The following is a 14,386-nucleotide window of genomic DNA, read 5'->3' as shown; positions in this document are numbered from 1 at the left end:
GCAGCTGACCCCCAGGGTCTCAGATTACTCAAATCTGGTTTTCTGCCTGTCCAACGTTCATATGGGGTAGATGGAACTGACTTTGAAGGCACTTTGTTAAGTATATAGGCTGTAGTTAATAATGCATCTCCCCAATAGGAGATTGGCAAATTAGCTTGCGCCATCATAGACCTAACCATTTCAAGAAGAGTCCTATTTCTTCTTTCAGCTACCCCATTTTGCTGTGGAGTTCCAGGGATTGTCAGCTGTCTAATAATCCCTCTATCATTACATATTGTCTTGAACATATCAGACAAATACTCCCCACCACGGTCAGTGCATAAAGTCTTAACTTTACGTTCCGTTTGATTCTCAACTTCGTTCATATAACGAATGAAGCAATCTAATGCTTCGGATTTGTGAGAAATCAAATACACATGACCGAACCTAGAGAAATCATCAATAAATGTAATGAAATAGGAAGCTCCATGTCTAGCCTTCACATTCATTGGACCACAAATGTCCGAATGAATTAACTGCAATGTTGATTCAGATCTAATAGCCTTACCAAATGGTTTCCTAGTTGCTTTTCCAGCAAGACAATGCTCACATATAGACAATTGAATTTTCGTTCGAGTGCCCAATAGACCCTCTCTAGCTAACCGATTCATTCGTTCTTGTCCTATGTGTCCTAATCTAGCATGCCAAACCTCATCAGTTATATCTGCATCACTAGTTAAAGCAATGTTTGAAAAACAACCATCAATAGCATAATTGACATCTGGTTCTACATCAAGAACCATAAAACCATTTGTTAAAAAATCATATCCGATTGACACTGAGTCAATCTTAAGTTCAACAGACTGATTGTAAAAATTAATACAATACCCTAAATCAAGATGACACGTAATGGAAACAAGATTCCGTCGAATTTCAGGAGCATACAGGACATCATGTAGAAATAAAACTCTACCACCACGTAGGTTGAGTTTGCAAGTGTCGACTCCTTTGACTTCAACTCTTGCATTATTTCCCACATATATCCACTTGTTGCCAGCTGGTACCCGACGGTACTCAACAAATGTAACTCGTTCCCGAGCTACATGGTTGGTTGCTCCCGAATCTATAATCCACAAAGGATAAGAATCAGCTAACAACACTTAACTAGCAACAAAATACTCTTGAAAAGAAGACACACTTGGATTTACCTTTTTCTGCTCAGTGCATTCCCGAGCAAAGTGGCCCTTTTTGCCACAGTTAAAACAAGTCAACTTATTTTTAGGTTTCTTTCCAGTCTTCTTGACTATCTTCTTGATTGGGCCTTGTCCCACAACAGCAGTTTTTCTCTTCTTTCCCTTCCCTTTCTTAAACCATTTCTTCTTGGATCCATATGATCCTACAGAACCTACAGCCACATAGGCTTGTCTAGAAATCCTTGCAGATTCAACTCTCTCCGCCTCCAATTCTACATGGCGTGAGACGTCAGTGAAAGTCTTGATACTCTCATTGTGAGTTAAGGTCTGCTTCATGGTTTCCCAAGAATCTGGAAGTGAACGTATAACTGCTTGAACCTGTTGTTCATCAGTCAACTCATGACCAGCAGTTTTAAGCTCCCGAATCATGTTCGACATCTCCCTGAGGTGTTGAACCATTGATACGTTCGAACGCTTTTTGTAGCTGTCAAATTTAATTGTCAACTGTCGAAGCTTGCTCAGACTTACTCCACTGTATTTTTCTTTAAGGGCAACCCAGACTTCATGAGCCGTAAGATATGACTCATACTCAAAAGCTAGGTCGTCTACCATTGAACTAATCAATATACCCTTTGCAGTGGAGTCCTTTTTCTTCCATGCCTTATAGGCATCAAGATCTCGTCTGTGTTGTGCAGTGGGACCATCTACAGGTACTTCCATAACCTGATTTACCGCCTCTAGAACTTCTTGTTCCTCAAGTACATATTGTATCCTGAGGTGCCAGATCTTATAGTTATCCCCATTAAGTTTTTCACCTTTGTTGAGTTCAGCTATTATGTTTTTGGTTGTCATAATCTATCATAAATAAATAAATTATTTAGTATTCAGTGTATATCATATGTATGCAATTTATGATTGACTTAATATTACTTTGAGTTGGTTTACAAAATCAAGTGACAACTATGTTTTCACTCATCATCCGTATGACCAATCAAATTAATATTAATCAATTCTATTACATACATCCCAACAAATGAACTAATCATTTAATACATCATGAACTAATCATGCATCATGTCAAGCAAACAGCATAACTAAATGAACATATCATTAATATAAAATTATGCTGTAAATTGTTAACATATAACTAACTGACATGAATGAAATGGACTAACTATTGTTCATACAAAACGACAATAAAAATAACAGAACTCTAATAAACTAGATAGGCAACTACCACTCCCACTAGGACAGACACTAGTGCAGTGGCTAATATAATCCCTCTCAGCCTGGACTCATTTGGGGTAATCCCAGGCAAGACAGCTTCAAGGCTCTCTATTGGATCCACAATTGGATCCTCTTCTGGTTCCTCCTCGATCATTTCCGGATCCTCTTCGAACTCTTCCGGATCCTCTTCAGTCATATGATGAAGCAGCTCCTCACATAACTATCCATATGTGATTCATCCTTCTGAGAGCCCCCAAATATAGTCTGCTATCACCTAGGAATTTTACCGCAATGAACGAATCAAAACCCAGATCCTGTAATTGTTGAGGATGGGAAACTCTTTCTTTTCGAGTTTCCAGAACAATCGATCAAGACATCCAACATGCCATCCGACTCCATGATATGAGTCATACTCGATCTCCTGAATCTCCTCACGTAGCTCATTCAGTCGCACATCGTGAAGTCATTGTGCATATCGTCCGTGCCATCTAAAATTGAAGAATAATAATGTCAAGACAAAACCGACTAACCAGTACAAAACCGGCTTATTTCAATTTATACTGGCATAGTACCAACATAATAAATCAAGAAAAACAAATCTTCTCGATTTTCAGGAGTTCAAGTCGACAATTAGAACCAATCTAATTGGTCAGATCCATCGGATCGGTTGATTAGGGATCCAGATCCTAAGCTCAGTTCTTTGTCCTTAATTAGAACTAATCTAATTGGATAGGGATTTTTGTACCTATGTTCTGTTACTTTTTCTCTAAGTCCATTTCTATCAATTTCAGACTTATTGATCAAACTCAGGTCCGTTTGATCAAACAAATACCCATTGGTTTAAGTCCGACCAATTAGAACAAATCTAATTGTTTTGATAAAATCTGACCCATTAGAACAAATCTGGTCATTTGATCATATTTGGTCCAAGTCTAATTAATCAACCCAAATTAATTTGGGATTGGATCAAATTGGTTTAATTAAACCCAATGATTTAATCTAAACCGGGTCTAATTGGACCAACCAATTTAAACCCATATAATTAATTAAAAAATGAACCAATAATCCTAATTTTAATTAATTTGACCATGCATATAAAAAAAAATTTTAAACACAGAAGTTTAAATTTTTTTTTTTTTGCATATAAAAAAAAATATATACGAAACTAAAAGTTTCATTTTTTTTTATATTTAATTGCATGCAGCAATTTCACTCACGTTTTTTTTTAACACGTAAGCTTTAAAATCTATGCATGAAACCAATTCTCTATTCTGTTCGAAATTAAAAAATTTCGTTTTCATTTTTTTTAAAATAGAACTTATCCTATTAAAAAAAACGAACAACGTGCCTCCGTTTTCTCCGCCGCACCCACGTCCGCTCGTCGTGCACATCGTACACATTGCGCACGCCGCACACGCTGCCACGCCGCCTTCTTCAATCACACCTCGTAAACCGCCCACGCCGCGACGGACACGGTCGCCGGTCAAACTGGAAATTATCGCCAGCCTCTGCCGGTGGTAGCCGGTTCTTTCCAGCACCAAAAACCAGTCAATTTTAGGCTCGACGAGATCGCCGACAGTGGTTCTGACTGTCCTAGCCACCAACACATAACCGGCCAGCCAGGATGCCAACGACGGCCACGGACTGCCATCGCCGGTAAATCCAGCGGTAGCGATTTTACAAATTGAGCACAACGTGTATGCTACGACACATTAGTCGTGCAAAACGGCGACGGGAAATGACAAAACGAGGAAACATTCGAACGGCAATATTATAATTCGTCTATAAGCATTTAGAAATAACTATGCGCTCTGATACCAATGTAGAAAATATGTTCTAAATGCATGATAGACGAATTAATTAAATGCGATAAAAACTTACAGCGATCTCCCGCAGATCCGCAATCAGTAATGGCGAAACTCGCTATCGGAAGAGCGATCACAAGATCGGAAAACCCTCCGCAATTCCACAAACCAAATCCCGCCGCCTTGGATGTTCTCCTCTTACTCTCGTCTCCAACGCCCAATTTCACACCCCCTGAGCCTTGGACGAACCCCCTTTATATAGAGTTTCTTCTGTGTGTCTCTTTGCTTATGATCGCAGCCTCCTTATATAGGAGCTTAGAACAATGGGCAATGTTTAATGACTGATTAATGATCATTACTCGCTGAGCTTTTGAAACACCAACATTTCACTCGACTGTTTACATATTCTACATTAATCTTGGTTTATTTGCTTGGGCAAGGTTTTTTCCCGATCGGTCCAGCATCCATGCTCTGGATTTGCAATCCCCCTGCACTCACGCGTGAGAGAGAGAGAGAGAGAGAGTCTCTCCCCAAGTATTTATTCATATCATCAATGTATGTGAATCAATATAAACCAACTAATATGCCTGGAAAATCCTAATATGGGACTAAAGTCTCATTCACAATAGGACTTCTTTCCTCTTTCACCTCTACTCTATTCACATATATCCAACAATCCCTACATGAATGGAAATAGGGTATGTAATAACATTCAGCCATTAAGTCCAGTATAAGACAGATAGGTTTTACCCTTTGAATCTTTTCTTGTGAAGATCTGTTTACTTATTAGCTGACAGTAGACATGATGTCCTTGAACTATTCCGTCGTCTATGTAAGTATTAACATATCTCACCCAAGACTCTCCCTAATACAACTCAGTTCTTATGAGTGTGTTTGTTCTTGGCTATGAACACACTTGGTTCTATGAGAAATTCTACGAATTGTGTCTCCAATTCTCTTCGAAACGGCTCCACTTTTTTCTCACATAGGTGATCTCTTAAGAGTATTCCACATTACTCTACTTGGATCATTAAAAGTCGTGTGCTCAACCTCCAACCTTCACTGATCCATTAGGTCGTTCCCCCATAGTGAGAAATCTTGTCGGTACAATTAGGTTGTCCCTTTGAACCTAGTTGTTGGGATTTCTAGTCTGCATAGGTTGTGTTTCCTTTGCACCAACATCTCCCATTGGCATCAAGTCAATCTCTTGCGATGATCTTACAACTAACTCTTTGTTTAACCCTTTGGTTAATGGATTTGCCAAGTTATCATTTGACTTCACATAGTCAATAGTGATAGCTCCCGTTAAGAGTAGTTGTCTAATGGTATTATGTATACGATGGATATGCTTAGACTTACCATTATAAAGATAGCTTTGTATCTAGCTAATTGCCAATTGACTATCGCAATGTATGTAAATTGTCGACATCGATTTTGACGATCTTGGAATATCTTCTATTGACTATAGATGATTTAATTTATGGAGCATTACTAAGAAAGTGATTGATTCATTACTAAAAATATGATATATTACGATATTTTCTTTATGACATTTAATTTTAAATATCACTATAAATATTTTTTAATGGTATAAAAAAATTATTTTAAATATAAGAACATCATTTTAGACATATATATATACACACAGTTGATATCCTGCGCGCCCACACAGTGCGCGACTGTGCGCGCGCGCAGGATTCAACTGGTTTTAGTTTTTTTTATTTGTTTTTAATTTTTGAATTAAAAAAAGTAATTAAAATATTTTTTTTTAAATTTTATTTTTAGGGTTCAGACTTTGGGTTATAGTATCAAAGTTATTTTTTTTTTAGATTTTACCTCTAGGGTTTAGGCTTTGGGTTATAGTATCAAAACTATTTAGGGTTTAGGCTTTGGGTATAGTATCAAAGCTATTTTTTTTTTTAGATTTTACCTCTAGGGTTCAGGCTTTGGGTTATAGTATCAAAGTTTTTTTTTTAGATTTTACCTTTAGGGTTCAGGCTTTGGATTATAGTATCAAAGTTATTTTGTTTTTTAGATTTTACCTCTGGGGTTCAGGTTTCTCAATTAGATTATAGTGTTTGGTTTTTTTAAAAAAAATTAAAATAAAATTAATTTAAGTATTTATTGAGTATTGTAATATGTTGAGGGGATATATTAATGTATTAGAAATTTATATAAGAAAATGTTAATTTTTTAATTAATTTTTTTTATTTAAAATAATAAAAAATAAAAAAATTAAAAAAAACAAAGCTTGATCTTATATATATATATATATACAGAGATTGTATATGCTGCGGTATCTTACTGCGGCGTTTTTGCGGCATTGCTATTGTGGCAGCCACGTCAACTAAGGCAGCCACGATTCCACGTCAACTAAAACCAAAACTCGGCCAAAACCAAAACTCTCCCGCCGCGACACTCCGCAGAAAACCCTAGCAGCCCCGACCTCTCCCCTCTCCTTCTCCACTCTCCCGCTGCGACTACCCTCCTGCCCTAGCAGAAGCGAGTCGAGTCCCCGCGTGAAGAGAACCCCCGACCTCTCCCCCCTCCTTCTCCTCTCCTGCCGCTCTGCCGCGCGAAGAGAACCCCCCGACCTCTCCCCCTCCTCCTCTCCTGGCGTGAGCCCTAGCAGAAGCGAGTCGAGTCCCCTTCTGCCGCGCGAAGAGGCCTCTCCTGCCGCAAGCCCTAGCAGAAGCACCTCTAAGTAGCTCTTTATTGGTAACTTTTCCAATATTTATGTGAACTGTAAATGAATTATCTTTGTTTGAGTCTAAGTAGGTCTTTATTGCTCTCTAATGTTCTCTCTTTTTGTATTTCGTTAAGGTTTCTATAATGAAAGAAAATGTTGATTATTGCTTGCATTTAACAGACAAATCAGTTCTATCTGCAATTCACATTAGAAATGTTAATATCTTTCCAATCTCGTTCAAATAATCACTTTATGGTATTTGAATACTTCATTTATAGAGCCAAGGGACACAGTCAATATGAAAATTTGCTCTGCTCCTTTAATAAACAGTATGTAGAAAAGCAAAACAAAGGATAATCAGTTACGAGTTGTAATGATGTATTGATGGTAATTCCATCAAAGATTTCTCTTTGGTTCATTTCTGTGTCATTCCAGATGAAGCACGGCACAGGCAGTCAGGGGCCATGCTAGGCACAGCCCATGAAGTCAGTAAGATGAACCTGGGCACAATTTGGGTTGTATAGATTTAACTAAAGAACAATTGTGTGTGAATACTTATTGCATCTGTTTCTGTCATGTCACTAATGGGAGAGGTAACATTTAACTTGAGATTCAAGTACTAGAAACCTAAACAGTACTATATTTAACTTATAGTTGTATTTTTGACATTCAATTCCATGTTTAACTTAGCTGATGTTCCGTTAGGAAATCATGCATCTACTATATTAGAATCACTTTTGTTTTATTCTGTTAATTGGAACAGTTTTTATTTATATCCTGTTTATGATTTGATGTTGTGTCTATATCAGAATCACCTTTGTTTTATTCTGTTAATTTAAACAGTTTTTATTTATTTATCTATTGTCAAATATAATGCGAGGGCGTCTAGAAATGGAAGAAAATAGAGTTGATGATAAGGAATTCATTCCCCAAGTTGCAGATGATCGAAAGCCAAAAATTGGAATGGAATTCTCATCTTTAGAGGATGCATATTCGTTCTATAACCAATATGCACGAGAAGCCGGATTTAGTTCAAGGAATAGCACGAGCAGGAAAAACAAAATGACAAATGAAGTCACATGGAAACAAATTGTATGCTTTAAAGAAGGACATACAGATCTAATGCGACACAATAAACATCCAAACCCTGATCAACAAATAAGGGAAAGAGCACGTGGCACAGATAGAACGGGTTGTAAGGCAAATATTGCATTTGTCAAGAAACAGATGGGACCCGATTGGATTATCTGTAACTTTATAGAAGCTCATAATCATCCGCTCTCAACTCCATCAAAGGTGCATTTGCTTCGCTCACATCGTAGTGTTTCTGCAGCCAAAAAAGCATTGACAAAATAATTTTCAGAGGCCAATGTACCAACTTGTCAACAAATTCGTTTATTGGAGATAGAGTATGGAGGCCCTGAACGGGTAGGTTGTACAGAAACTGATATTAGAAACTTTGAGAGAAATCTAAGGGATGAACAAAAGGGTATTGATGCTGAAACACTTATCGAGTTTTTTTACATCTGAGCAGGAGAAGAATTCAGCTTTTTTCTTTGCCTACGAGACTGATTCAGATAACAGATTTAGTAGGTGCTTTTGGGCTGATCATGTATCAAGAAGGGCATATAGTGTATTTGGTGATGCTATTGTATTTGATACAACTTATAACACCAACAAATATGGTTTGATTTTGGCACCATTTGTAGGAGTTAATCATCATCATCAGACAATTCTTTTTGGTTGTGGGTTTCTTAGTGATGAGAAAACTGAATCTTTTGTTTGGTTGCTTACAAAGTTCTTAGAAGCCATGCCTAAAGGTGCACCAAACATTATCATCACTGGTCAGGATCCTGCAATGACAAAAGCTATTACACAGGTTTTGCCTCAAACAGTGCATCGATATTGTTTATGACACATATTGAACAAATTCCCAGAAAAATTAGACCCTTTAAGTTTTCGAAACCATTATCACAGCATAAAGAACATCATTGCAAATTCTACAACACCTGATGATTTTGAGAAGTCATGGGAAGAGACTATCAAGGAAGCTAACTTAGAGAAGAATGATTGGTTGTCCTTGATGTATGAATTGCGACATAGATGGGTGCCAGCATATTTTAGTCATGTATTTTCTGCGGGAATGTCAAGTAGCCAAAGATCTGAAGGATCACATGCATTTTTCAAGAAATATGTCTCAAATAAGAACTCATTAATGGATTTTATCACACGTTTTAATAGAGCACTGAGACACCAAAGACACAACGAGTTAGTTGCGGACCATATTGATATGAATGAGAATCCCAAAGTTAATACGACCTGGCCAATGGAAAGTCAAATGGTTAAGCTGTACATAAAAAAGAAATGGCTGGAGTTTCAAAGTGAAATGATCGAGAGTCATAGTTATTATGTGCAACAAACATTTACAGAAGTTGTCTCAGCGGTTTACCACGTGATGAAATTTCAAAGTTCCTCTTCCTCAAAATCAAGAGTGCTCATGCATGACAAACAAAGGGATTACATATCGTGTAGCTGCAGAAAATTTGAGTTTGAGGGCATTCCATGTAGACATATGTTAGCTTTTTTTCGTGTCAACCAAGTGTTTCATTTGCCTGATATGTATATACTCAAACGATGGGCGCGATATGCAAAAGTTGGAGCAATGTATGCTTTAGGAGAGCAAAATGTCATTGATGATCCAGATTCAGAAAGATATTTGATGTCGAGGCACTCGAGGTTATCCTATAAAGCTTCAGTGTTAGTTGATGATGCATCTTTGAGTAATGAGAGAACAACCTTCTTGGAGGAACAATTTGATTGTATCTACAACAAAATTCAAGAGATGTCCATTAATACAACATGCAGTGATAGAAGTCAAAGAAAAAAATTCAATGGATGAGACTCTTAGTATTATTGATCCTTCTGTAGTAAGAACTAAGGGATGTGGAAAGAGATTAAAATCATCAAAGGAGAAATCAACATCAAATTCTAGGCTTTGTCGTGGATGCGGACTTCGAGGAGTGTCACATGACAAGCGTAACTGTCCCAATTTGCAACAAGGGTATGTGTCGATTCAATTTTTCTTGCAAATAAATTTATTTTATTATCTTTTGTATATGACAATGTGCCAATTATCAGATCAATTGAAGATAATAATCATATCAGTCTTGACGACACATATGAACTGGATTTGGGATATATAGCCGGTACTATTAAAGTTTTAATTTTTTAAATTATAGTGGTTTATTGTTTATTGAGAGAATAAACTTAATAAATTATCTTTATTGTTACAGGTTCTAATAACATGCGCTAAGATGTTGTAATTATCTATGGTTGGTATATCTATTTTCTTTGTTTGTATGTTTGATTGGTTTAGTGCATTTCTTTGTATGTTTGATATCTTTAGTGCATTTCTTTGTGGTTTAATATCTTCCACAATTCATATATTACTATTGTATATTAGCTTAATTATGTCTCTTCATGAAGTAACTTCATTATGATTTCCCCTGGCATTCCACTCTTATATTGTTAGGAAATATAGGGAAATATGTTATTTTAACATCATCTAAATATGATTTATTCATTTTTGCAGTATTCAGTTTTCATTGAATTGTTTTGCAGTTTGTCCAAATCAAACATCAAAATTGATTTTCCTTGGTTTTTTATTTGAAAGTCCATTTGGCATCGAATTTTCTGTTCATCTTTCATAACACCTTCATTTTCAAAGATTTGAAGACATTCTTGATCCCAATTATAATTTTTAGTAATCTCATCTCTTTATATAAGAAAATGCTAGGTTCCCATGCCATGGTTTTGAATGCTACTGGTGAGTGCTTTATCCAGCATAGCATAAAATTTGTAGTGTCAGTTGCAGAGTTAGGGAGATGCGTCGTTGTCCAATGGGGACATGATTGTGGACGGCGAGATGGCTGTTGAAGTTGGATTGTATAAAGTTTATCCATATGTGCTCATTGGCGTTTTATTATTATTATTATTTGTATCCAACACACTCTAGCCCACTTGTTCATCCTCTTATATTGAGTTTATCCATTGATTTTCCAACTAAAATAACTCTATCTCTTAGTTTGTACCAATAAATTTAGTCCTTGTACTGAAAAAAACAATCATGCCCACTTTTGACTTGTAAAGTAATGTGTTGTTTTGATCTCAGTATCCCCAATGCAATGGTAATACTAGTAAAATGATAATAAAAAAATACTGATGGTTAATTCTTTTCCTATTTTTGATTTTGAGATTTGTGTTGGTGATGAATAACCAGAAGTAATCCATTAATTTACAAGCTATCTTGGATTCATGTTGAATTTAAAATTGCACTAAATGATTGTCTGTTTATTTATCTATTTCATACTTAACTCCATCCTTTATTTGTCCTGATTTTTACAGGCATGGGATGCTGATTTCAACTGAGACGTTTGTCATTATGCAATCTTGAGACGTTTTCAACTGTGCTGTAATGGGATGCTGATTTTGTTTAGATTTAAGGCTGGATGTCTGATTGTACCTATTTTATTTCGTGTAAGAAAGATGTACAATGTTGGAAATGTTTGATTGTACCTATTTATCTATTTAACGGCACAAACATGGTAGCTTAAAATACATAATACTTGTGTGATTCTGCATTAATGTGGTCAGATTCTACATGATTAATGTTGGAAAATCTTTTTTTGACAGTGTTACAATTTCTGTATCCTGAAGCATGCGTTGCTTTATTCCAAGTGTTTAGATATTAGTTTAATGTCTCCAACTAGTGAGGCCCATAGGATAGTAAGGTGAGAAACTTTGACAAACAAGATAATTGTAATCTGAATGCCACTTGGTCAAGAGACTCAAGGTAGTACTTGGACAACAGTTGTTCAATTCCTTATATCCACTTGTTGGAATCAAGAAGAGTTACTTCTGTGCAAATTATCTACCAGAAGCAACTCTTCAAATCCTTGCTGCACTGATTGGAATCAGGAAGAGTTACTTCTGTGCAATTTACCTTCCAAATTTTGGAGCAACAATGCTAATCTATAAAGTCCAGATCCATAATGCAAGCTACACAAAACTGAATACTATTCGTTATCTCATCTTGGCAAGTTTCAGCGGCAATGTCACATTCAATTGCTCTGTTTTAGCAAACACATTTTCTAACTCCAATTTTCTGTGATCTTGCAGAATATTTATTAACTTGATACTTCTGTTTACTTTTCAGCTATTTGATGGTCATAATGGTTCTGGAGCTGCTATATACACAAAACAAAAACTTTGGATAATATATGATTGTCTTTTGGTCATATGGTCATAATGGTTCTTGGCAATGTACGGGGAAATTATGTCAAATACATACATTCATTCAACTCTGTCAAATACATTCATTCAACTAAATAAAAAAGTCTCCTGTCAAATACATTCATCCAACTTAATAAAAAAGTCTAACATAAAATACATTTATCCAACTAAATAAAGAAGTCTACCGATTAATCACTAATATGAACAGAGTCCATTTTTTTTTATCTCTTCACACATCTCGGTGATCTTAGCTGCATTACGACGATATTCATCAGCTAAATCTAGCTGACTTTTTATCAACTTCGCTAGTTCTTCAGTCTGCTTCATTTTTTCACTAGAACTTGAGGATGCAGTTGAAGTTGAACCCAAAGTTGAGCTTGAACATTTTTGGACAGTAGGGGCAAAGAAACCATGTTGTTTCTCCTTGTATGAATTAAAAGCTCTAAATGCTTCCTCTTTACTGAGATATGATCTATGCAATGCACCGCTATATTTGATAACTTGAGTATGAGTTTCTTTCCAACTATCATAAACACCGGGATTCCGTCCAACAAAAACCACATATGTTTTTCCCTACATTACAATAAATAAACATTTCAAAAATAAATTCTAATCTTATAATACAGATTGTGAAATTAAAATAGGAAGCTAAAATCAAATCAAATGGCTCACCATTTTATTATTGAAATCCAGCTATGGCACCAACCCTGCTTAATTCAATATAAAAATTAAAATTTGTTGAATTAAACAAAATACTACATGTAATTGGTGTTAGGTATTTATAGCACATACAGTCAAAATAAATGATGAAGAAAGTGACTTGGCATCTTCACTTCTGCCTGGACTGGATGATACCGAGATTTACTCGTTGCTCAAGGCTATTGAGCTTGCTTTCCAGGTACCACACAGTCTTGATAATTACCATTTCCAAGTTTCTCTCAAAACTATGTGATTTAAGTAAATTATTGTTTATCATAGGATGAAGATGGGATACTACAGAAAAAAGCATATAAAATTCTCTCAGTTATACTGAAGGTACAATGGCATTTTCCTAAACTTTATGCTTGTTGGACTTCAAAAAATCTTGTCATTTATTGATATCAATCTACTCAATGTTCAGGAACGTTATCACATTCTTTCAGATAATTTGGATGAAGTGCTATGGTTGATGATTGTTTCACTGCCTTGCTGTCACTTTGCAGTTAAACGCCATAGACTTGATTGCTTGTATATTTTGATTGTCCATATATCAACGGTTGGCGATGGTTATGATTCTAGGATAAATATTTTTTCACTAGAACAATATGTAATAAAAATAATATTTTTTTAATATATAATCTCCTTCAATAGACAAGTTGTTGTCCAATTTTAAACTTTCAACATTTATATATTTTTTTTAAAAAAAAAGGTTCAACCTTCTCATGCAAACCATAATTCATTCTGCACCGAAGCTAACCTAATCTGTTTCTGTCTTATAGGAAAGGAACCAAGTTATGTAAAATACCACTGCATTTGTTCATGTGGGAACGATCTAATTTAAATAACGCTTGCAAGCAAGAGAAAAAAAAAATCAAGGACAATTTTGGTCAATATGAAAATATTTTCTGATGAAATGAGTTGTCACCTTGTATTGCTTCTGCTAGGACTCATAGGAGAGGACCTACTTAGACTCAAACAGAGATAATTCATTTACAGTTCGCATAAATATTGGAAAAGTTACCAATAAAGAGCTACTTAGAGGCGCTTCTGCTAGGGCTTGCGGCAGGAGAGGCCTCTTCGCGCGGCAAAAGGGGACTCGACTCATTTCTACTAGGGCTCGCGCCAGGAGAGGAGGAGGGGGAGAGGTCGGGGGGTTCTCTTCGCGCGGCAGAGCGGCAGGAGAGGAGAAGGAGGGGGGAGAGGTCGGGGGTTCTCTTCGCGCGGGGACTCGACTCGCTTCTGCTAGGGCAGGAGGGTAGTCGCGGCGGGAGAGTGGAGAAGGAGAGGGGAGAGGTCGGGGCGGCTAGGGTTTTCTGTGGAGTGTCGCGGCGGGAGAGTTTTGGTTTTGGCCGAGTTTTGGTTTTAGTTGACGTGGAATCGTGGCTGCCTTAGTTTACGTGGCTGCCACAATAGCAATGCCCCAATAGCAATGCCACAATAGCAATGCCGTAAAAACGCCGCAGCAAGATACCGCAGCATACAATCTCTGTATATATATATAT

The 14,386-nt window shown here is 36.5% G+C and overlaps 1 protein-coding gene across 1 annotated transcript; it reads right to left on the bottom strand.

Annotated features, from left to right (window-relative positions):
• Positions 1 to 12,216: 12,216 nt before the first annotated feature.
• On the bottom strand, positions 12,217 to 14,305 carry LOC122005624. The gene is made up of 3 exons (XM_042560736.1): positions 13,906 to 14,305; positions 12,858 to 12,892; positions 12,217 to 12,758 (listed from the first exon to the last, which is right to left on the bottom strand). The coding sequence occupies exons 1-3, from the start codon at positions 13,987 to 13,989 to the stop codon at positions 12,509 to 12,511; spliced, it is 369 nt and encodes a 122-aa protein (XP_042416670.1). The 5' UTR covers positions 13,990 to 14,305; the 3' UTR covers positions 12,217 to 12,508.
• Between the last annotated feature and the right edge of the window lie 81 nt (positions 14,306 to 14,386).

This window comes from Zingiber officinale, chromosome 7B (assembly GCF_018446385.1).
Source record: "Zingiber officinale cultivar Zhangliang chromosome 7B, Zo_v1.1, whole genome shotgun sequence".
Classification (NCBI taxonomy): Eukaryota; Viridiplantae; Streptophyta; class Magnoliopsida; order Zingiberales; family Zingiberaceae; genus Zingiber; species Zingiber officinale.
This window is presented reverse-complemented; position numbering and strand designations above follow the sequence as displayed.